This window comes from Ambystoma mexicanum, chromosome 9 (genome assembly GCF_040938575.1).
Source record: "Ambystoma mexicanum isolate Mex_15411 chromosome 9, UKY_AmexF1_1, whole genome shotgun sequence".
Lineage (NCBI taxonomy): Eukaryota > Metazoa > Chordata > Amphibia > Caudata > Ambystomatidae > Ambystoma > Ambystoma mexicanum.
In genome coordinates, this window is record NC_090931.1 from 1,260,198,748 (window position 1) to 1,260,214,759 (window position 16,012).

At 51.6% G+C, this 16,012-nt stretch overlaps 1 protein-coding gene across 2 annotated transcripts in view; it reads right to left on the reverse strand.

Moving 5' to 3' along the window:
• Positions 1–2,127: 2,127 nt before the first annotated feature.
• CCDC93 (coiled-coil domain containing 93) overlaps positions 2,128–16,012 on the reverse strand; it is a 2,015,088-nt gene continuing 2,001,203 nt past the window's right edge. Inside the window, exon 23 of one of the 2 annotated variants that reach the window (XM_069616593.1) lies at positions 2,128–2,596. In XM_069616593.1, the coding sequence (XP_069472694.1) occupies positions 2,543–2,596 (54 nt within the window). In that variant the 3' untranslated portion in view covers positions 2,128–2,542. The remainder of the gene's footprint in view (positions 2,597–16,012) is intronic. The other variant, XM_069616592.1, reaches the window with a different exon arrangement.

A 16,012-nucleotide genomic window follows, 5' to 3' on the forward strand; every position in this document is an offset into this window, starting at 1 on the left:
CATAAAATGCATATAAAATACAAAACATGTACTCATTGCAGTTTCAGAGTAAACAAGGGGTGTGCAAAGCTATACATACAGCTGATAACAATATATGTTAAATTGGGCCATAAAATGTAATGAACCTGACATTGTACACGTCCAAAGTGAATATGTATATGATCAATTATGTTTTTTCAAATGTGCAGGAGCCCTTCCATTTAACTGTACTCATTTTCTTTACAAAACCTTATGCAGCTGGACATTGTCTTCCTTGAAGAAGCGTTTCAAACGGAGGGAGCATCAAAACTGGAATGTATTGAAGTAAATGGCTAATTCCAACACTGAGTAGGCAGATTAAGAGATTATGAAACAGTTCGTATAGACTTAATGTTAACCTTTCTGGAAACAAAATTCAGAGTTCCAATTTGAAAGCATTGTTCCCTTCAATAGGCTTCAAGTAGTAGATCAAACGTCAACAAGAAATCGGGAGATGCAGTGCAAGTGAAACAGTAAAATGCTACATTCGCAGTTCCGTAGGTAAAATCATAAGGGTGCACAAAGCGTTTGTACAATTCAAAACGATTCAGAAGAATACATAAGGTGGGATCACTCCTCACTCCGGGGGCTGCATGTTGTTTAGAATGAAATGCGTTGGTTTCCATAGAGGACAAAAAAAAAACAATAATGTTACACTAAACAAATAATGCTTGCATGGTAAATATGGCCAAAGTCGATAATTTCCAAGCAGAAAAAGAACCAAGTTATGACAGTGAAAATAATGAACGTGTGAAAACAGACCGTTACTTAAGCAATACAGAACATGGGAAGGGACTTTGCTGGATGCTAACTGCCCAGGGTCCAGGTTAGAGACCCGAGCCATGCGAGGACCTTAAAGGTCTTGTGGTCTTTTCTGGCCGGAACACCCCATCTCATAGGTGTACATTACTATTAGTGCACCGGGCCAGGCAGCCTGGGGTGCAGCGGCCATGGTTACTAATATGGGGTGGAGGGAAGTGCATCGCTGAACTGCACAATGAAGGAGGGAGGCAAAGAAAGAGAAACCAGGAAGGAAGCCACAGAAGAATGGCGCCGACTGGCGGACACTTCAGAGAAGGGGCAGGAAGCAGCCAGAGGGCACCAGGAGAGGGGCTGATGAAGACAGTCAGAAACAGAGATGCAGCCCGAGAGTGGTGCAGGCGGCATGAGGAGTGGTGAGGAAGTCTGTGCAATGCGAGTGGCGCATGCAGGGTGGGATCTCGAGTCGCAGGACAGAGAAGAGAGGATGTCACAATCACAAGGATGAGATGAGCTATAGCATCAGGTAAGGGCCGCATAAGAGCCAATCAGATTCTGTCCATGTAAAACCGAGGTTACCAATATTGAAAATGTTTCCGAGACTATGTTATGCTGTGTCCAAAATGATATTCTGCCTTGTTCAAGATCAAGTCCCACACAATTTCTGTTCCTTCTGAAAGCTGAAATCTAAGAATGCATGTGAATTCAGCAGAACCATGACGAGGCAAATCCTACAAAACATGGCATAGTAGTTGACATGAACGGACACATCTGAAACAATAATTTCATAAACTGTGCGCAGTGCCATCAAACTGGGTGTCGAATATCTTGCCATAATCACACTGGTTGAACAGAAGTGCACGGTCATGGGAAAGGTATGAAAAATGTCATTGGACAGAGAAAAAACCATTGTATTGTCTATTATTTGCAAGTGGCCTGCCATGTGGTTTCTGGGAAATTCGTGATGGCCGTGAACCATAATAACAGAATGTGAGGAACGTCTCCCTTGCCGAAGAAAGAGAACATTTGCAAAACCATGATTAGCATTGCACGCCCATGCGTTTTGGCACACAAAACATTAATAATCCAGCGGGAAGCTGAAACAATGGAGCACTTGATATTGAAGTGTGATGTGCTGGAAGATAAACGTGGCCCATGTTTTGGAAAATATATAAAAGATTTTAGGTTGAATCCTTGGGAGATACCATGGATGGACATCTGGGCTTCACCGTCTTTTAGTTTGTGTACAGCATATCAATTTGTATGTATGATCGATTTAGTGGAGTAGAGGATCGGACACATCTATACTATTATAACAATGAAACAGTAACTGTTTCAGGAACAATGAAATGTGATTTTAGAAATTTTATTTGGAAGCATTGAAGAAATTGATATAATGATGGAACATGATTTTATTATATTTGTCAATCTGTTGTGTAGAGATGGATGAGGAAGTTTTGCATTTTGTGTACGGTTTCTGTAATGAAAACCGAAGGCACAATAAAGAAATGAATAATCCTAACTGAAGGAATCGAGCCAAGAGACATGACGTTGCTTTAAATGTTTCGCTGAATAGTATACTGCGTGGTTCTTTCTCCAAAGGGAGCCTGAGAGACTGGATGATGGGGAACGCTTTGGGGAGCGGTCTCTGATTCCACTAGTTTCCATGTACTTTAAAGCGCCCCTGACGATCAGGCCTTCCCCACAGCAGGCAATTACTGTGCTTCACTGTAGGAGGACGGCGTCTCTTTGATTGCAGACTTCATCACGAGGCTCTGGCTTTCAGCTTCGAGAGTAGCATTTCATTCTTACGGCACTCCTGGGATGGAAAGAAGACACAGGTGGCTTTAAATGATGCTCAGGCTTCAAATTACTCTTACATGTTTCAATGCACTTAAAGAACGTTTCCCTCAAACAGGCCTGGCAATCAAATTGTTCAGATACTGATACAGTGGCAAGCAGACACAAGGGTGGTGCGGGTATTACAGAAAGCGTGCGGCTGGAACATGAACACGGACACCGACACAAACACGACCTTGGCGTTTTCAAGTGTGCAAGCAGATGCCGACCATGGTGTTATGTAATCGCAAAACACATGCGCACATTGCTGCTCATTCACAAAGACGGCTTCTGTGCGTTATATTTTGCAGAGCAACTGGGTTTGCATCTGTATAGCAGCAGGCGTATATGCTTTGTTTATTTGAAGTCATGGTAGTTGCTTGCACAGCCTCTTGAGCGCTAAGGGTGGGTTTGTGGCTGTTGCCCAGGTATGACCAGCTGAAAACCTTACATGCGGGCAGAGATAGATCTTTGCTGGCTTTGTGGGTCTTGTGACCAATTCCGTATACATATTTACTATAAATAATCAATTTAATCAGAAGACATCAATAGCCAGCTAGCTGAGTTAGTGGCCAGAACAGGTTTCTTACTGCAATTCATCTCCTTTCTGATGGATACGGTATCCTTCACACAATTTCATCATCTTTTGAAATCTCCTCAATGTGCAGACTGAACCGAAAACCTTTTCCATAATCACTAGGGGTAAGTGATGCTGGAAAGTGACATATTGAGATCTATCATCAATCTATCACGCATCATTACCTCAGCTGCTCCCCATTTTCCCTGGACACAGCTGGGGAATGGTAGAATGGCCCACAAAAGTATTCTGAGCAATTTTAAATGACGGGAAGTTAGGAGGGAAAATGCAGAATCTGAGGAAAGACTGCCCTACCAATCAGAAGGTACATTACCTGAGGCAAGGAGAACAAATTACTTACCACTCTGTAATGTTATTTCTGATGGATGTTCCTCCCACGTATTCCTCGTCTATGATATCACTATCCCAGCCTAATTGTTCTACGGAAACCTTTCCACTGCAAGGGGGCGCGGCTCTGCGTCGGCTATGTCCCACGTCTTGGGCACCCTGCACCGAATATGACGTCAGGGCCAATAGGTATAGCGGTGCTGCACCATGCCCCATAACTTCAGTTCCACTTTTGTCCCTAGCACTCTGAAGCTGAGGGACTGTACTAGCTTCCTGCAAGAGAGGCAGGTAGCAGGGGCGATGAGGAATCCATGGGAGCAACATCCATCTGAAAGAACATTAGCGAGAGGTAAGTAAGTTGTTCTTCTAATGGATTAATTCCTCCCACAGATTCCTCCATTATGACAGACTCCCAAAGCAGTACAGAAACCTGGAGAACAGAGGAAGCAAGAACACCACCTGAACCAGAAAACTCTGGAGGACTGCCCTGCCAAACCGGGAATACTGGTCCATAAGTAAATCCAAGCAGCAATGCTTAGCAAACGTGTGCAAAGACACCCACATTGCCGCGACAGCCATCTTCAGATTTGGTAGCACGTAAAGTGGCAAAAGGACCAAGAGAAGAGCCACAGAGGGGTTGGAGGGAGGGTTCGCATGTGAATCCATGCCAGACCCATGCTGGAGAATAACAGTTACAGGTAAGTAACTTGTTCTTTCTCCAGAAGGAGGTCTGGCATGGATTCACATGCTCATGAATACAAGAATACATAGTAGTACACACATGCACAACCACGGGAGGTGGCAAGGCTCAACATTAAGCATTTCAACAACTCAACATTAAGCATCACTTACCTCCTCACCAGGCTCACCTTCAAGCGAACAGGTTGTGCAGCACTGCCTGGCCGACTCTGGACTCCTCCTTGGAATCCCGGTGATGCAGTAGAATCTCGTGAAGGTGTGCATCGACCTCCATGTAGCAGCCCTGCATATGTCCAGCAGGGGCACACCAGACAGGAACGCTGTGGTAGCAGCGATCGCTCTGGTCGAATGGGCTCTCGGATGGCCAGGCAACGGTCAGTTTGCCAACCGTTGACAGTGCATGATGCAGCCGGAGAGTCATCTGGAAATGGAAGCCTTCGAGAGGGCCTTCCCCTGGTTCACAGGTCCAGAATTCACAAACAGTTGTGATGTCATCCGAAAACACTGCGTGCGGTCCACGTAGAACTTCAGCGCTCTAGCCACATCCAGCGAGTGCAAAGTCCTCTCAGCCGGCGAGGAAGGCGACAGGAAGAAAATAGGTAACACCAAGGGCTCGTTGAGATGGAAGTCCGACGGCACCTTGGGCACGAAGGAGGGGTGCGTCCTCAGCACTAACCTAGTCTCATGGAAAGTTAGGTATGGAGGTTTGCAGGAGCAGGCCTGGATCCCTACCACTCATAGTGCGGAGGTGATGGCCACAAGAAACGCTGTTTTCCACGATAGGAATTTCAACGGTGCCGAATGCAGATGCTCGAATGGCGGGTTCATGAGCCTGGTCAGCACCAGGTTGAGCTCCCACACTGGGGCCTTCACTGGCGGGAACGAGTGGAACAGTCCTTTCATGAACTGTTACACTAGTCTATGAGACCACAGCGATGACCGCCCCGGAGGTTTGGTGTAGCGGGACATAGCCACCAGATGGATCTTGATGGAGGCATGTGCCAGCCCCGCCTTGGCCAGTTAAAGCAGGTACGGCAGCACTTGAGGGGCCATAATCCGTAGAGGGTTGATCTTCCGTGCAAGGCACCAGAGAACCTTTTCCATTTATGCCCGCAGCACTTGAGAGTCGAGGACGCCCTGGCCTTTGCAAGGACTTCCTTGCAGTCTGCCGGGATATCGTAGCCTCCGAACTCTAGTGCTGCAGGAGCCAGGCCTGCAGGTTCAGCGATCCCGGGTCGTGATGTAGGATGGCGCCTCCTTCACTGGCGAGAAGATCCGCGTCCGTCAGCAGTTTGACTGGGGGGGGATGCTGACAAGTCCAGCAGGTCCGTAAAACATATCTGCCTCAGCCACACCAGTGCGACAAGGATCATCCTGCACCGGGACTGTCTGAGTTGACGAATGAGTCGCAGAAGCAACAGCAACATTGGGAACGCATACAGGAACAGGCCGTCCCAGGGGAAGGAGAATGCATCGCCCATGCTCCCCGGGAAACCTGCTGGCGAACCTCCGGCACATGGCGTTCGTTGCCGTCGCAAATAGCTCTTTCTGTGGATTGCACCATTGTCGGAATAGCAGATCCACTTGGTCCTTCTGTAGTTCCCACTCGTGGCACGAGCGCAGGTCCCTGCTGAGCTAGTCGGCGACTGTGTTCTTTACTCCTGCCAGGTGGTAGGGTACCAGGAACATCCCCTGGGAAACGGCCCAGTGCCACAGGTCCTGCGCTTCCTTGGATAGGGCTGGGGATCTGGTGCCCCCTTGTTTCCATATGTAGAACATTGTGTTGGTGTTGTCGGTGAAGACCCTCACCACCTTGCCGTTTAGGGACAGGAGGAACGACCTGAGGGCCCAGAACACGGCTCAGAGCTCCAGGACGTTGATGTGTAGTGACCTCTCCTCCGGGAGCCAAAGGCCTCTTGCGCGGGGATTTCCGGTGTGTGCCCCGCATCCTTCCAGGGAGGCATCCGTCGTCACCGTCTCCTGATGCGTCGGGGTCTAGAAGTCCATACCCGCTGCTAGATGTGCGCGGTTGCCCCACCACCGGATTGCTTGGCAGAACGTCTCGTTGAGGGAGATCTTGTCTTCGAAACTACCCGCTGCTTGCATCCAACGGAACTCCTGCAGGCGTCACATCCGCAACCTGCATAGGCGCACAAGGTAGAGGCACAATGACATCATGCCGAGCAGGTCCATGGTCAACAGCCATTGTACCTCGTCCAGGATGGCCTTCGTCCTTTCCTCGGACGGCGAAGCCAATCGCGCCACTGTGTCGAGTCTGGCTCCCAGGAACAGGGCATTTTGCGACGGTACCAAGTGGGATTTTGCGAAGTCGCTCGAGAATCCCAGATCTGTGAGCAGTTGGGCGGTCTTCGCTGTGTGATCGACGGCGAGTTCCCTTGACTTTGCTCGGATGAGCCAATCGTCCAGGTAGGGGTAAACGTGCCGCTACCAGTGCCAGGCACTTGGTGAAGACCCTGGGCGCCGACTTCAATCCAAAGGGCAGGGCCTTGAACTGGAAGTGTTGCCCTTGGACCACGAACCGTAGGAACTTTCGATGTCCTTTGTGTATGGGGATGTGGAAGTAGGCATCCTCCAAGTCCAGCGACGAAAGGAAGTCGCCTTCCTCCAGCTGTCCCAGCACGTGCTGAAGAGTCACCATCCGGAATTTCTGGGACTTGATGTATTTGTTTAGACGACGAAGGTCCAGGATGGGTCGCCAACTACTTGTCTTCGTTCGGACGAGGAAGTACCGCAAGTACACTCCGGAGCCCCGAAGCCTCTTCAGGATGAGTTCTATCGTTCCCTTTTTTAACACTGCTCGTACCTCTAGAAGTAGCTACGGCACATGCTTTTCCTTTCTGGCTACGGGTGGTAGATGGGGACACTTTCTTTGGAATTCCAGAGTGTGCACGTGGGCCAGCGCGTCCAGCACCTAATGGTTGGTGGAGATGGACTCCCACGCGCAGACGAATTTCACCAGCCCGCCTCCCACCGGGGTGCTTGGGTGGGGGCCCGGCGTCACGGCCGGTTCAATCTTGTTTCGCCGAGGCCTTGGCGCCTTGTAGGCCGCCTGTGTCGATGAGCGGGCCGCTTGGCGGTACGACGAGGAACCGCCACCAAATCCTTTGGAGGCACCTTGAGACCTGTCTCCGGGGGTCCGAAAGGGCAGCTGTCGTTGATGGAGAGAACCCAAGCTCTGGGCCATCTCGGTGTCCACCTTGATGGCCTGCAGTGACTCGTCCACTGCCTTGCCGAACAGGTTGTTTCCATTGAAGGGCATGTCCTGTACCCTGGTCTGAACGTCATGACGGAAGTTGGTGGCCTTGAGCCAACCGCGCAAGCAAAGGCAAATGCTGTTGCCCATCTGTCGAAATCCGGTGTCGGCGATGTCCGTGGCCACCGTGATGGCGTGGTCCAATGCCAACTCTCCTTCCGGCAGGATTTCAAGGGCCTCTGCCCACTTGTGGTCTGGTAGAAAATCCAGGAGGGGAGCGATCTTGAACCACAGCTCCCTGTCGTAGCGTGCCACGGTCGTGAGGGCGTTGGCCACTTTGATGGTCGTCGCCACCAACGAGATGACTCGTACCATGGCGTCCAGCTTCTTCCCCTCGCCGTCCGGTGGGGAAGTGGAAGTTGATGCCGTCGCCCCTGCCGACGACTTCTTGGCTGCCGCGGAGACCACTGAATCCGGGGAAGGCTGAGCTCTGAGGCACATTGGGGCAGAATCCGGGACCGAGTACTTCTTCTCATACCGGTCCCTCTTTGCAGGAGCCGTGGACAGGTTTTTGAGTAACGATAATCCTTCGTCCTAGATGTCGTCCAGTAACGGGACTGAGAGGACAGTCTTCCTCTTGGCCTCCCGTCGTTGGTAGAGGAAATATTCCTTCTTCTGCTCCTCAAGACAAAGCTCCGATGCCCTGGCGATCATGGCGTGAAAGGAGCCAATTTCGTCGGGAGGGGAGGCCCGGGGTGATGGGGGATCCGTCCCGTCATCAGAACCGTCGTCGTACGTCCCAGTCGTCGCTGTCTCCGTTCCCGTCTCATCCCCCGGAGAAGGGGAAGGAGGTGAAGGCTGGAAAGGCGGGGGGGGGGTATATTCGCCTCCACTTGTTCGGTAGGCTACCCGATGGTCCAGGCGCCGCTGGATCGTCCGCTGGGGGTAAGGGTAACCTCGTCCTTATCTCCGTACACAGGATCTGGATGGCCATCAAGATCGCCCTTGAGTTGTCTTGTGGCATAGGCATCGGTTGCGATGGAAGCGACGGCTGGGGTGTGGGATCCTCTGTATACTCCACAGCTGGCGGTTCCTCGTTGGCTCCACCATCGCTCTCTACATCCGCCTCGTCGGGATCCCTCCCGTAGGACCGGACTTCCTCGAACTTCTTGTCCAGGATATTTTTGACGCCAGTCAGCTCATCTTCGGAGGTGGCATCTGTGTCTGTTATGGCTACCGCGCCCCCCCAGCTTCACCAGGGCTGCCACGACTCCTTCCGGAGCCTTCACCTTAGGGGGAGGGTCACCGCCTCGCCCCCCCCCTTGGCTTTCTCCGTCAGGATCGACCGGGGCTTCTCCCGAAGCTTACCCAGGTTCTCTGACTTCCTTTTCCCCGAGCCAGAGCGTTGGCTCGTGGTCGATGGCGTCGGGGACATAGCACCCTGCCTGGAAGCCGAGGAGCCTGAACCAACGGCGCTCCCGGTTCCCGCGGTGCCCCCGTCGCCAGAACACCCTCAAATGTCTTAGAAGACCGCTCTGACGACTTCTACTCACCTGCTGCTGGGCTCTTCCCTTCCAGCCAGTTAGTGAGTCGGGTCTGACGGTCCTTCAATGTCAGTTCAGACATGTTCTTACAAAACGCACAGTCCTTCTCCACGTGCGATTTGTCGTCGTGAAGGCAGTAGAGGCTCCGAGAGTGCTCATCTTCCTTGAAGACATTCTGTAATCCGCATCCAGGGCAGCTCCTGAACAGCTGGGATCCAACAGGCATCATGTTTCCTTTGTCCTGGGCCATGTCCATGCGGGGCAGGCTCTTCCGGAATCCTCCAAGAAGTGAAAACTCGATGAACATTTGTCCTTGAGGGGCGTAGAAGAATTCCAAAACGGGTCCCCGTTGATCGGAAGTAGAATCGGTGGAGCTTGAGGCGCGATTGACCGAAAAATATAAGAGTAAACTCTTCGAAAAAACGCAAAACGCAGTAAAAGCTCGAGAGCTATAGCACGAGGACTCCCAACACTTGAAAGTGCGGGAAAAATATGAAGATGGCTGCCAGAGGAGGGACTTAGGTAGATAGCAGTCATTGGCTGGGGGCAGTATGACCCAGAGACCAGTGATTGGTTACTAGTAGAAAAACAGTTCAGAAACGAAACTGAAACTGATTTTTCTTTACTGAGGATTCCCAGCCTGACGACGGGGAATATTCATGAGCACGTGAATCCATGCCAGACCCCATGCTGGAGAAATGCAGTTTCTCTTTAAAACAAAAAACTGCTTGTCGCAGTTTCCAGGAAACTTGCTAGGAACGGGAGACAGAACCTTTTTCACCAGAAAAACCTTCTTCCCCTTTAAATTTAGAGGCGTGCAGGGGTGCGGCCCTGGGAGCTTGCGCTACCATGATTCCCCCCACCGCTGCCACTCCTCAGTCCCCATTGACGCGTCGACAATATTTATTATTGCCTAATGACACCAGTATTATCATTAGTGGGGAGGACAGTGGAATTTATGGAGGAAAGGGGACTAAGGACTAAGAGAATGTTAGTCACTATGGTGAGTAACTTGTAATTACTCTTATGTCCCGTACCCTTTCCTCCATACTGTATGGCTGATTACAACTGAATGTAGCCCCAGGGTGGAGAGGAGACCCTCCTTAAGCAAACAAGTTCCTTAGAACTGCCTGTCCGAAGGCCGCGTCTGACTTAGAGCCGGTGTCCTAACAGTAATGCTCACAGAAAGCTGAATGGGTGGCCCGGGTAGCTGCCCTGCTTATGGGCAATAAGTGCTGGCGTAACAATCTTGAATTTTTGAAGGAGGAGGGAGAGGTTGTGGGTGGAGAGGTCCAACACAACTCTCAGGCCAGCCTGGTTCTTTTTTTGTATGGCGAAAATCCTGGAATAGAAGCCTAATCCTCTCTGGCAGGCTGGTACTTCTTCCAATGCCTGGCTCTCGACGAGCGACTGGATCTAGCCAACATAGTTGCCGTCCCAACCAGTGGCACGGAGGGGAGGAAGGAGGAGTGGGAAGTATAGGTAGGTGGTAACCTGTGGCTACTACTGAGAGGATTCACGGGTCTGCGAAGTTCTGGTGCCACAAATGCACGTGAGAGGCTAGCCTGCCCCCCCCACTGGAGACACGTGGATCGGGAGCAACGCATCATGCCTTTTTGCTCTCTGAGGCTGCTGCTGAGGAGGGGGACTGGAAGAAGCCCCTGCTCCCCACCCCCGTTATGTTACTTGCGCCGGTGCTGAATCGGCGAGCAGTCAGGTTGTCACAACCTCCGTTCCTGGAATCCCCGGAACCCGCCAAATGCACGCCCCTTATCGGAGAGTTGATGCGACAGGGTGTAGACCTTGGCCGTGGCCTTCTTCAGGATAAAGACCTTGCAGTTTGTGAGCTGTTCTTCTTATCTAATTCCTCGTCAGTGGTAGAGTGGAAGAGGTCACTACGCTCTAACGGAAGGTCCAATATGTGATCCTGGACATCAGGGTTAAACTTGGTAGCCCGAAGCCAGGCGGTCCTTCTCATGTCTGTAGTGATGCAGATGGGCCGGCAAGAGGTATTGATGTAGGCCACTGTGAACTCCATGATGTCCTGCCCTACCAGCCTGGATTCTCCTAGACCTGCCTTGAAGCGTGCCTGTCTCTGCACCGGAGGTTCTGGAAGTAAGTCTGCGATTTCCCACCACAACCTCTGGTTAGCAGCTGCCAGCATGGCATCCACGTTGGCATGACGCAGGGAGGCGTTGGATTACAGCTTTTTCCTGTACGCCTCCAAGATCTTCTCCTCCTTGCCTAGCAGTGCCAAGGACGAGGTGGCCGAGGACAACAGAGGCTTAGAGTAGAGTGACACTGCAGCGATCACCGACGAGTGAGGCTGAGGGTGCATTGATAGCAAGAGTGTATCCCCCTCCATCTGTCTATACTTGGCATCGAGGCGCCGATTGACAGGCTGGGCCGAGCGTGGCTTGAGCCAACCCTTCTTGGCAAGAGCGACGATGTCCTTCTGCATTGGGATACCCGTCTTGGTAGGGGGTCTTAGGGAGAGGACTTCTGCCAAGACCCCCTCCTCGGGCTGCTCTAGCTCGGGGTGAGGAAGGCCCAGATATTCTGCCAAACCTGCAAGCCTGTCATGAAAGGCCTTCGCTTACGACGGCATGCCAGGTTCCTCCTCCTTGTCTGTATCCATCTGGGTGTGTGGCTGGTCCCCCGCGGGAGGAGGAGTGGTGGGCGCCGTGAGCTGTGGTGTGGAGACTGGAGCCAGAGGCTGCTGCAGAGATTGGCTCAGAACCGGCTGCACTGGGCCAGATTCGAAGGAGCCAGCAGCGGGGGCTGCGCTGGGGCCTATGGTGCCAGAGCCATGGGAGGAATAACTATAGGCGCTGGTGGAATGACCGGAGGGAGCAAGTCCCTGACTGCATCCCTAAGGATGGCACCCATCAGGGGGGTTCGCATCAGCCACTAAAACCTTTGAAGAACCTGTCCTCGGAGGCTGTAGAGGAGGCAGGGGATACTGGTGGAGTGGCTGGGGGCTGCTGGGACCGGAGCACACTCAGTCTGGGTTGCAGGGGGAACCTGCCCTGTGCTACTGATGGATACACCGTAGGCCACATACCTGGTTGACACCAGTCCCACCTTGAAACTCGTTCACTCACCTGTTCTGTTCCCAGGAGTGGCATCGGGCGAGTGGACATGTTGTCTGGCGCGGTGGCCATTTTGTCGGGCCACGTGCCAAAGTCGTGGTGCATGGCCCTCCGGACACGGCCTCGCCCAAGACTCTTGGTGTTGGAACATGAGCCCCATCCCGCACCTCAGGCCTAGGCCTGGAAGGCGTACCGCCCTCGGCATTGTCACTGGTAGGGCTGCGTGCAGGCGCCCCCTCGGACATGGTGCCGGTTGTAGGGCGAAGCCCCTCGGGTATAGACCCGGTAGAAGAACCTTGCGGTCCCTCATCACTGATACTGGCAGGGTCTTGAGACCCCTCGGTCATAAGGCCGTTAGCTGGTATAGCCTCGGTACATGTGCTGAACCCGAGAGGTTCCTCCCGCTTGGGCGTTTCCTCGTGAAGGCGTCGCCCTTACGGGGTGTGATGGAAAACTATGGCCCTCCCTTAGGACTCGATCTCTGCTGGACAAACTTCTTCAAGTCCTCTGGAAATATTTATTTCTACTTTGCACTTAAAACATATCTTTTTACTTGCTTATTAAATACCCCATTGCAAGAGGTACTTCATCATTAAAAAATTGTGATTAAAGTACTCTCGCTTCAAAATCGTATCGGGAGCACTGCCCTCAGAAATGCACTGGCACCACAACTAGTGGCACCCTGCCACTCTTTTGTGATTATTTGGAATTTAGGACCTTGAATTAAAATGAAATAATTTTTCGACTAATTAAAAATGCTGTAACGAAACCTTTCGAACAATCTAATAATACTGTGCTACTCTAAATCACCTAACCAAGAACATTCAACATGGACATTGCACCACACACACCCGTTTCTTGCATCCTAATCAGCGCCAGATCAGTCGCCAGAAACAAACAAATGATTTTTGACCTTATCTCTGATGAAAACTCAGACATCCTTTTCATCACTGAAACCTGGTTGTCTGATGACTTCCATCACTCTGCACACGAGGCTGATCACCCACTCCCTGATCACCCACAACAGAGCCAATAGAGCAGGTGGAATAGCCATCCTCCACAAACCTCTCCTCACACTCTTACACGTCGAGATAAAACCCTGCAGTGATGACTGCAAATCCCTGCTAATGAAATTCCAACTGTCTCCCACCTACTCCATCAGTTTCCGCCTCGTCTACAGACTCCCGGGATATAAAGGAACCTTCTCAGACTCTGAGTGACTCTGTAGAGGCCATCTTGACCTCTCATTCCACGCTTACCATTCTTGGTGACCTAAACATCTGGTTCGACACCCCGACCAGCCCCATGACCCATCATCTCCTTGAAAACCTGGAAGCCCTCAATATGTCCCCAACTCATATCAGGCACCACACACATTGTAGGTCATACCTTAGATGTAGTGTTCAGCTCATCCAACCTGATCTCATCCCCTCTCCCACCCCCTCATCTGGACTGATCACTCTGATATATTTTTCTCAGCACTGACTCCCGCGCCCACCTTCTCTCCCGACTCTTCCACTGACACCCCCAGGATCCCGCTCTGGAACAAGGTAACCATCTGTTTGGATTTGTCCTCCTCCCTACTCTCGTCGATTCCCAATTTCCCACTGCAAGGAGGAACCCCGTCCCAAAGGCCATTCTGTCCAATGGCTCTCCAATGTTCTATCCCTCCTTAACCCCTGCAAAACCTGCATCCCGGTGCACAGGTCCGTCCCCCAGGTGGTTCAGCCCTACCCTCAAATCCCTCAACCATCGCCTGGAACACCATTGGCGGACCAACCCTTCTGCCCAAAACAGAAGCCACCCTTTGCCAAACACACAGGAGCCTACAGATTCATAGTTAGAAAAGCCAAACATGCCATCTACACCCCCCGCATCGCCAATGCAAACAACCTCTCCAAAGAACTCCACAAGATTATCTGAGTTCACGACCCCCCTCTGCATTTTCTCTCCATCCCCCATTTCCCAAGTACTGTGTGACACCCTTTCAGACCATTACTTCAACATAGCCATTGAAAGGAACCTCGCCATCCATGCTAAACTATCAACCTCTTCCGCCCATCACCAACCGCCCCCACCCCTGCCCCCGACATGCACCCTCTCCAGTTCCTTCACTGCAATCTTACTTCTGGTGTTCTCAAGACTTATCTCCAATAGCAACCCCTCAGGATGCCCGGGAGCCCCTTACCCCCATGCCCTTCTTCAAAAACATTCACTCCTCTTTTAGTGCAGGCACCCTCACCAGATCTATAATAAGCCACACACGCATAGCTGGAATATTTCCTACAGCATACAAAATCTCTCACGTCAAACCACGACTAAAAAAGCCCTCTTTTGAACCCCTTCTCCCCTCAAATTACCGCCCCCATCTCCAACAACCCTGCCCGGAGACTGAATTCTCCCTTGTTTGAATCCTCCCTGTCTCTATCTAGGACGACCTGACAAGAACAGCAGACTCTGATTGCTGCGCCGCACTCATCCTCCTCGGCCCCTCAGCAGCCTTCGACACAATCAACCACTACATCCTCATGAACAGACTTTGACCTAGGCATCAGGGACATTGCCTCAGATGGATCTCCTCTTTCCTCTCCAAACGCTCCCAAATCGTCTTTATCTATCCTTTCTCCTCTGCCCCTCACCCAGTCCCCCATGGAGTTCCTCAGGGAGCCCCCTCTCCTCTTCAACATCTACCTTTCGCCCCTTCTGCGCTAATCCGCTCCCACAATCTCACTCTATGCTGATGACACGTGGATCACCCTCAAAATCCCTCTTCTCACCCCACCCAGATCTGGCATCTTGCCTCTAGACATTGACCTCTGGATAACGAGCAACCACCTGCTCCTCAACCCTGGAAAAAACAAAATCCTAATCTGTAGCAAAACAACTCTCCTTGGCTGCCTTCATTAGCCATGTCCACTGCATCCCCTAGTCAAAAACCTAAGATGCACTTTTAGTTCAGACTTGACTCTCTCACGTCACATCAAAGCAGTCTCCAGACCATGCACCTTCCACCTTCGCATCCTCAAGCAGATCTTTCAATATCACTCCTACCCCAATAGTCTCTGCAATCATGGCTATCATCCTCTCACGCCTAGACTACTCCAATTCCCTCTAACTGGGTGCGCCTGCATATACACTCAGAAAGCTCCAACGGATCCAAAACTCCAAAGCAAGGCTCCTCCTCACACTCTCCCCCAGACTACTCATCTCTCCGGCACTCAGATTACATCACTGGCTGCCCATCAGCCAATGGCCTCTTTCAAAGCCATGTGCATTACCCATCACGCCATCCACAAGAAATGCCCTGAATTCCTCAAAAACAAGCTCACATTCTATCACCCCACCCAAATGCTCAGATCACGCCCTGCACACCTCCTGGTAGTCACCCCCTCCAAGTTCTCCAGACTAGGAGGTACCCGTTTCTCCATCCTTGCACCCACCTTCTGGAACTCCCTGCCCCTCTCACTTCGTCTCATAGAGATTCGCCTGGCCTTTAGGAAAGCCCTCAAAACCTGCTGTTCTCTCCCCCGCACCCAATCCCCCTCCACTCGCACACTAGCTTCTTCTTGCACTCACCCCGCACACTCCCTCCCACAAGTCCCTACCTCAGCTACCTGCCTCGCCTATCCATCTTCTGTGCTCTGCCACCTCAAACCATGCCTTTGGCACCGCCAACCCCATACGGAGGACTCAAGAAGGTAATTCAGTAACTTGCACATAAGAATCCTGACAGTGGGCCGGGTATTGTTCCCGTATGGGCCTGGAGGGTGGGCAATGCATTGCACTTAAAATGCACTTTAGGAAAACACTTGGATCATCCAGGAGGAGGACAATCGGGCACATAGGATCCCTCTTTCGTAGTCGGCACTGTATGTTACTCTAAAACACACAAAGGTGGGCCGTGCCGCCGTAAGAAAACCTG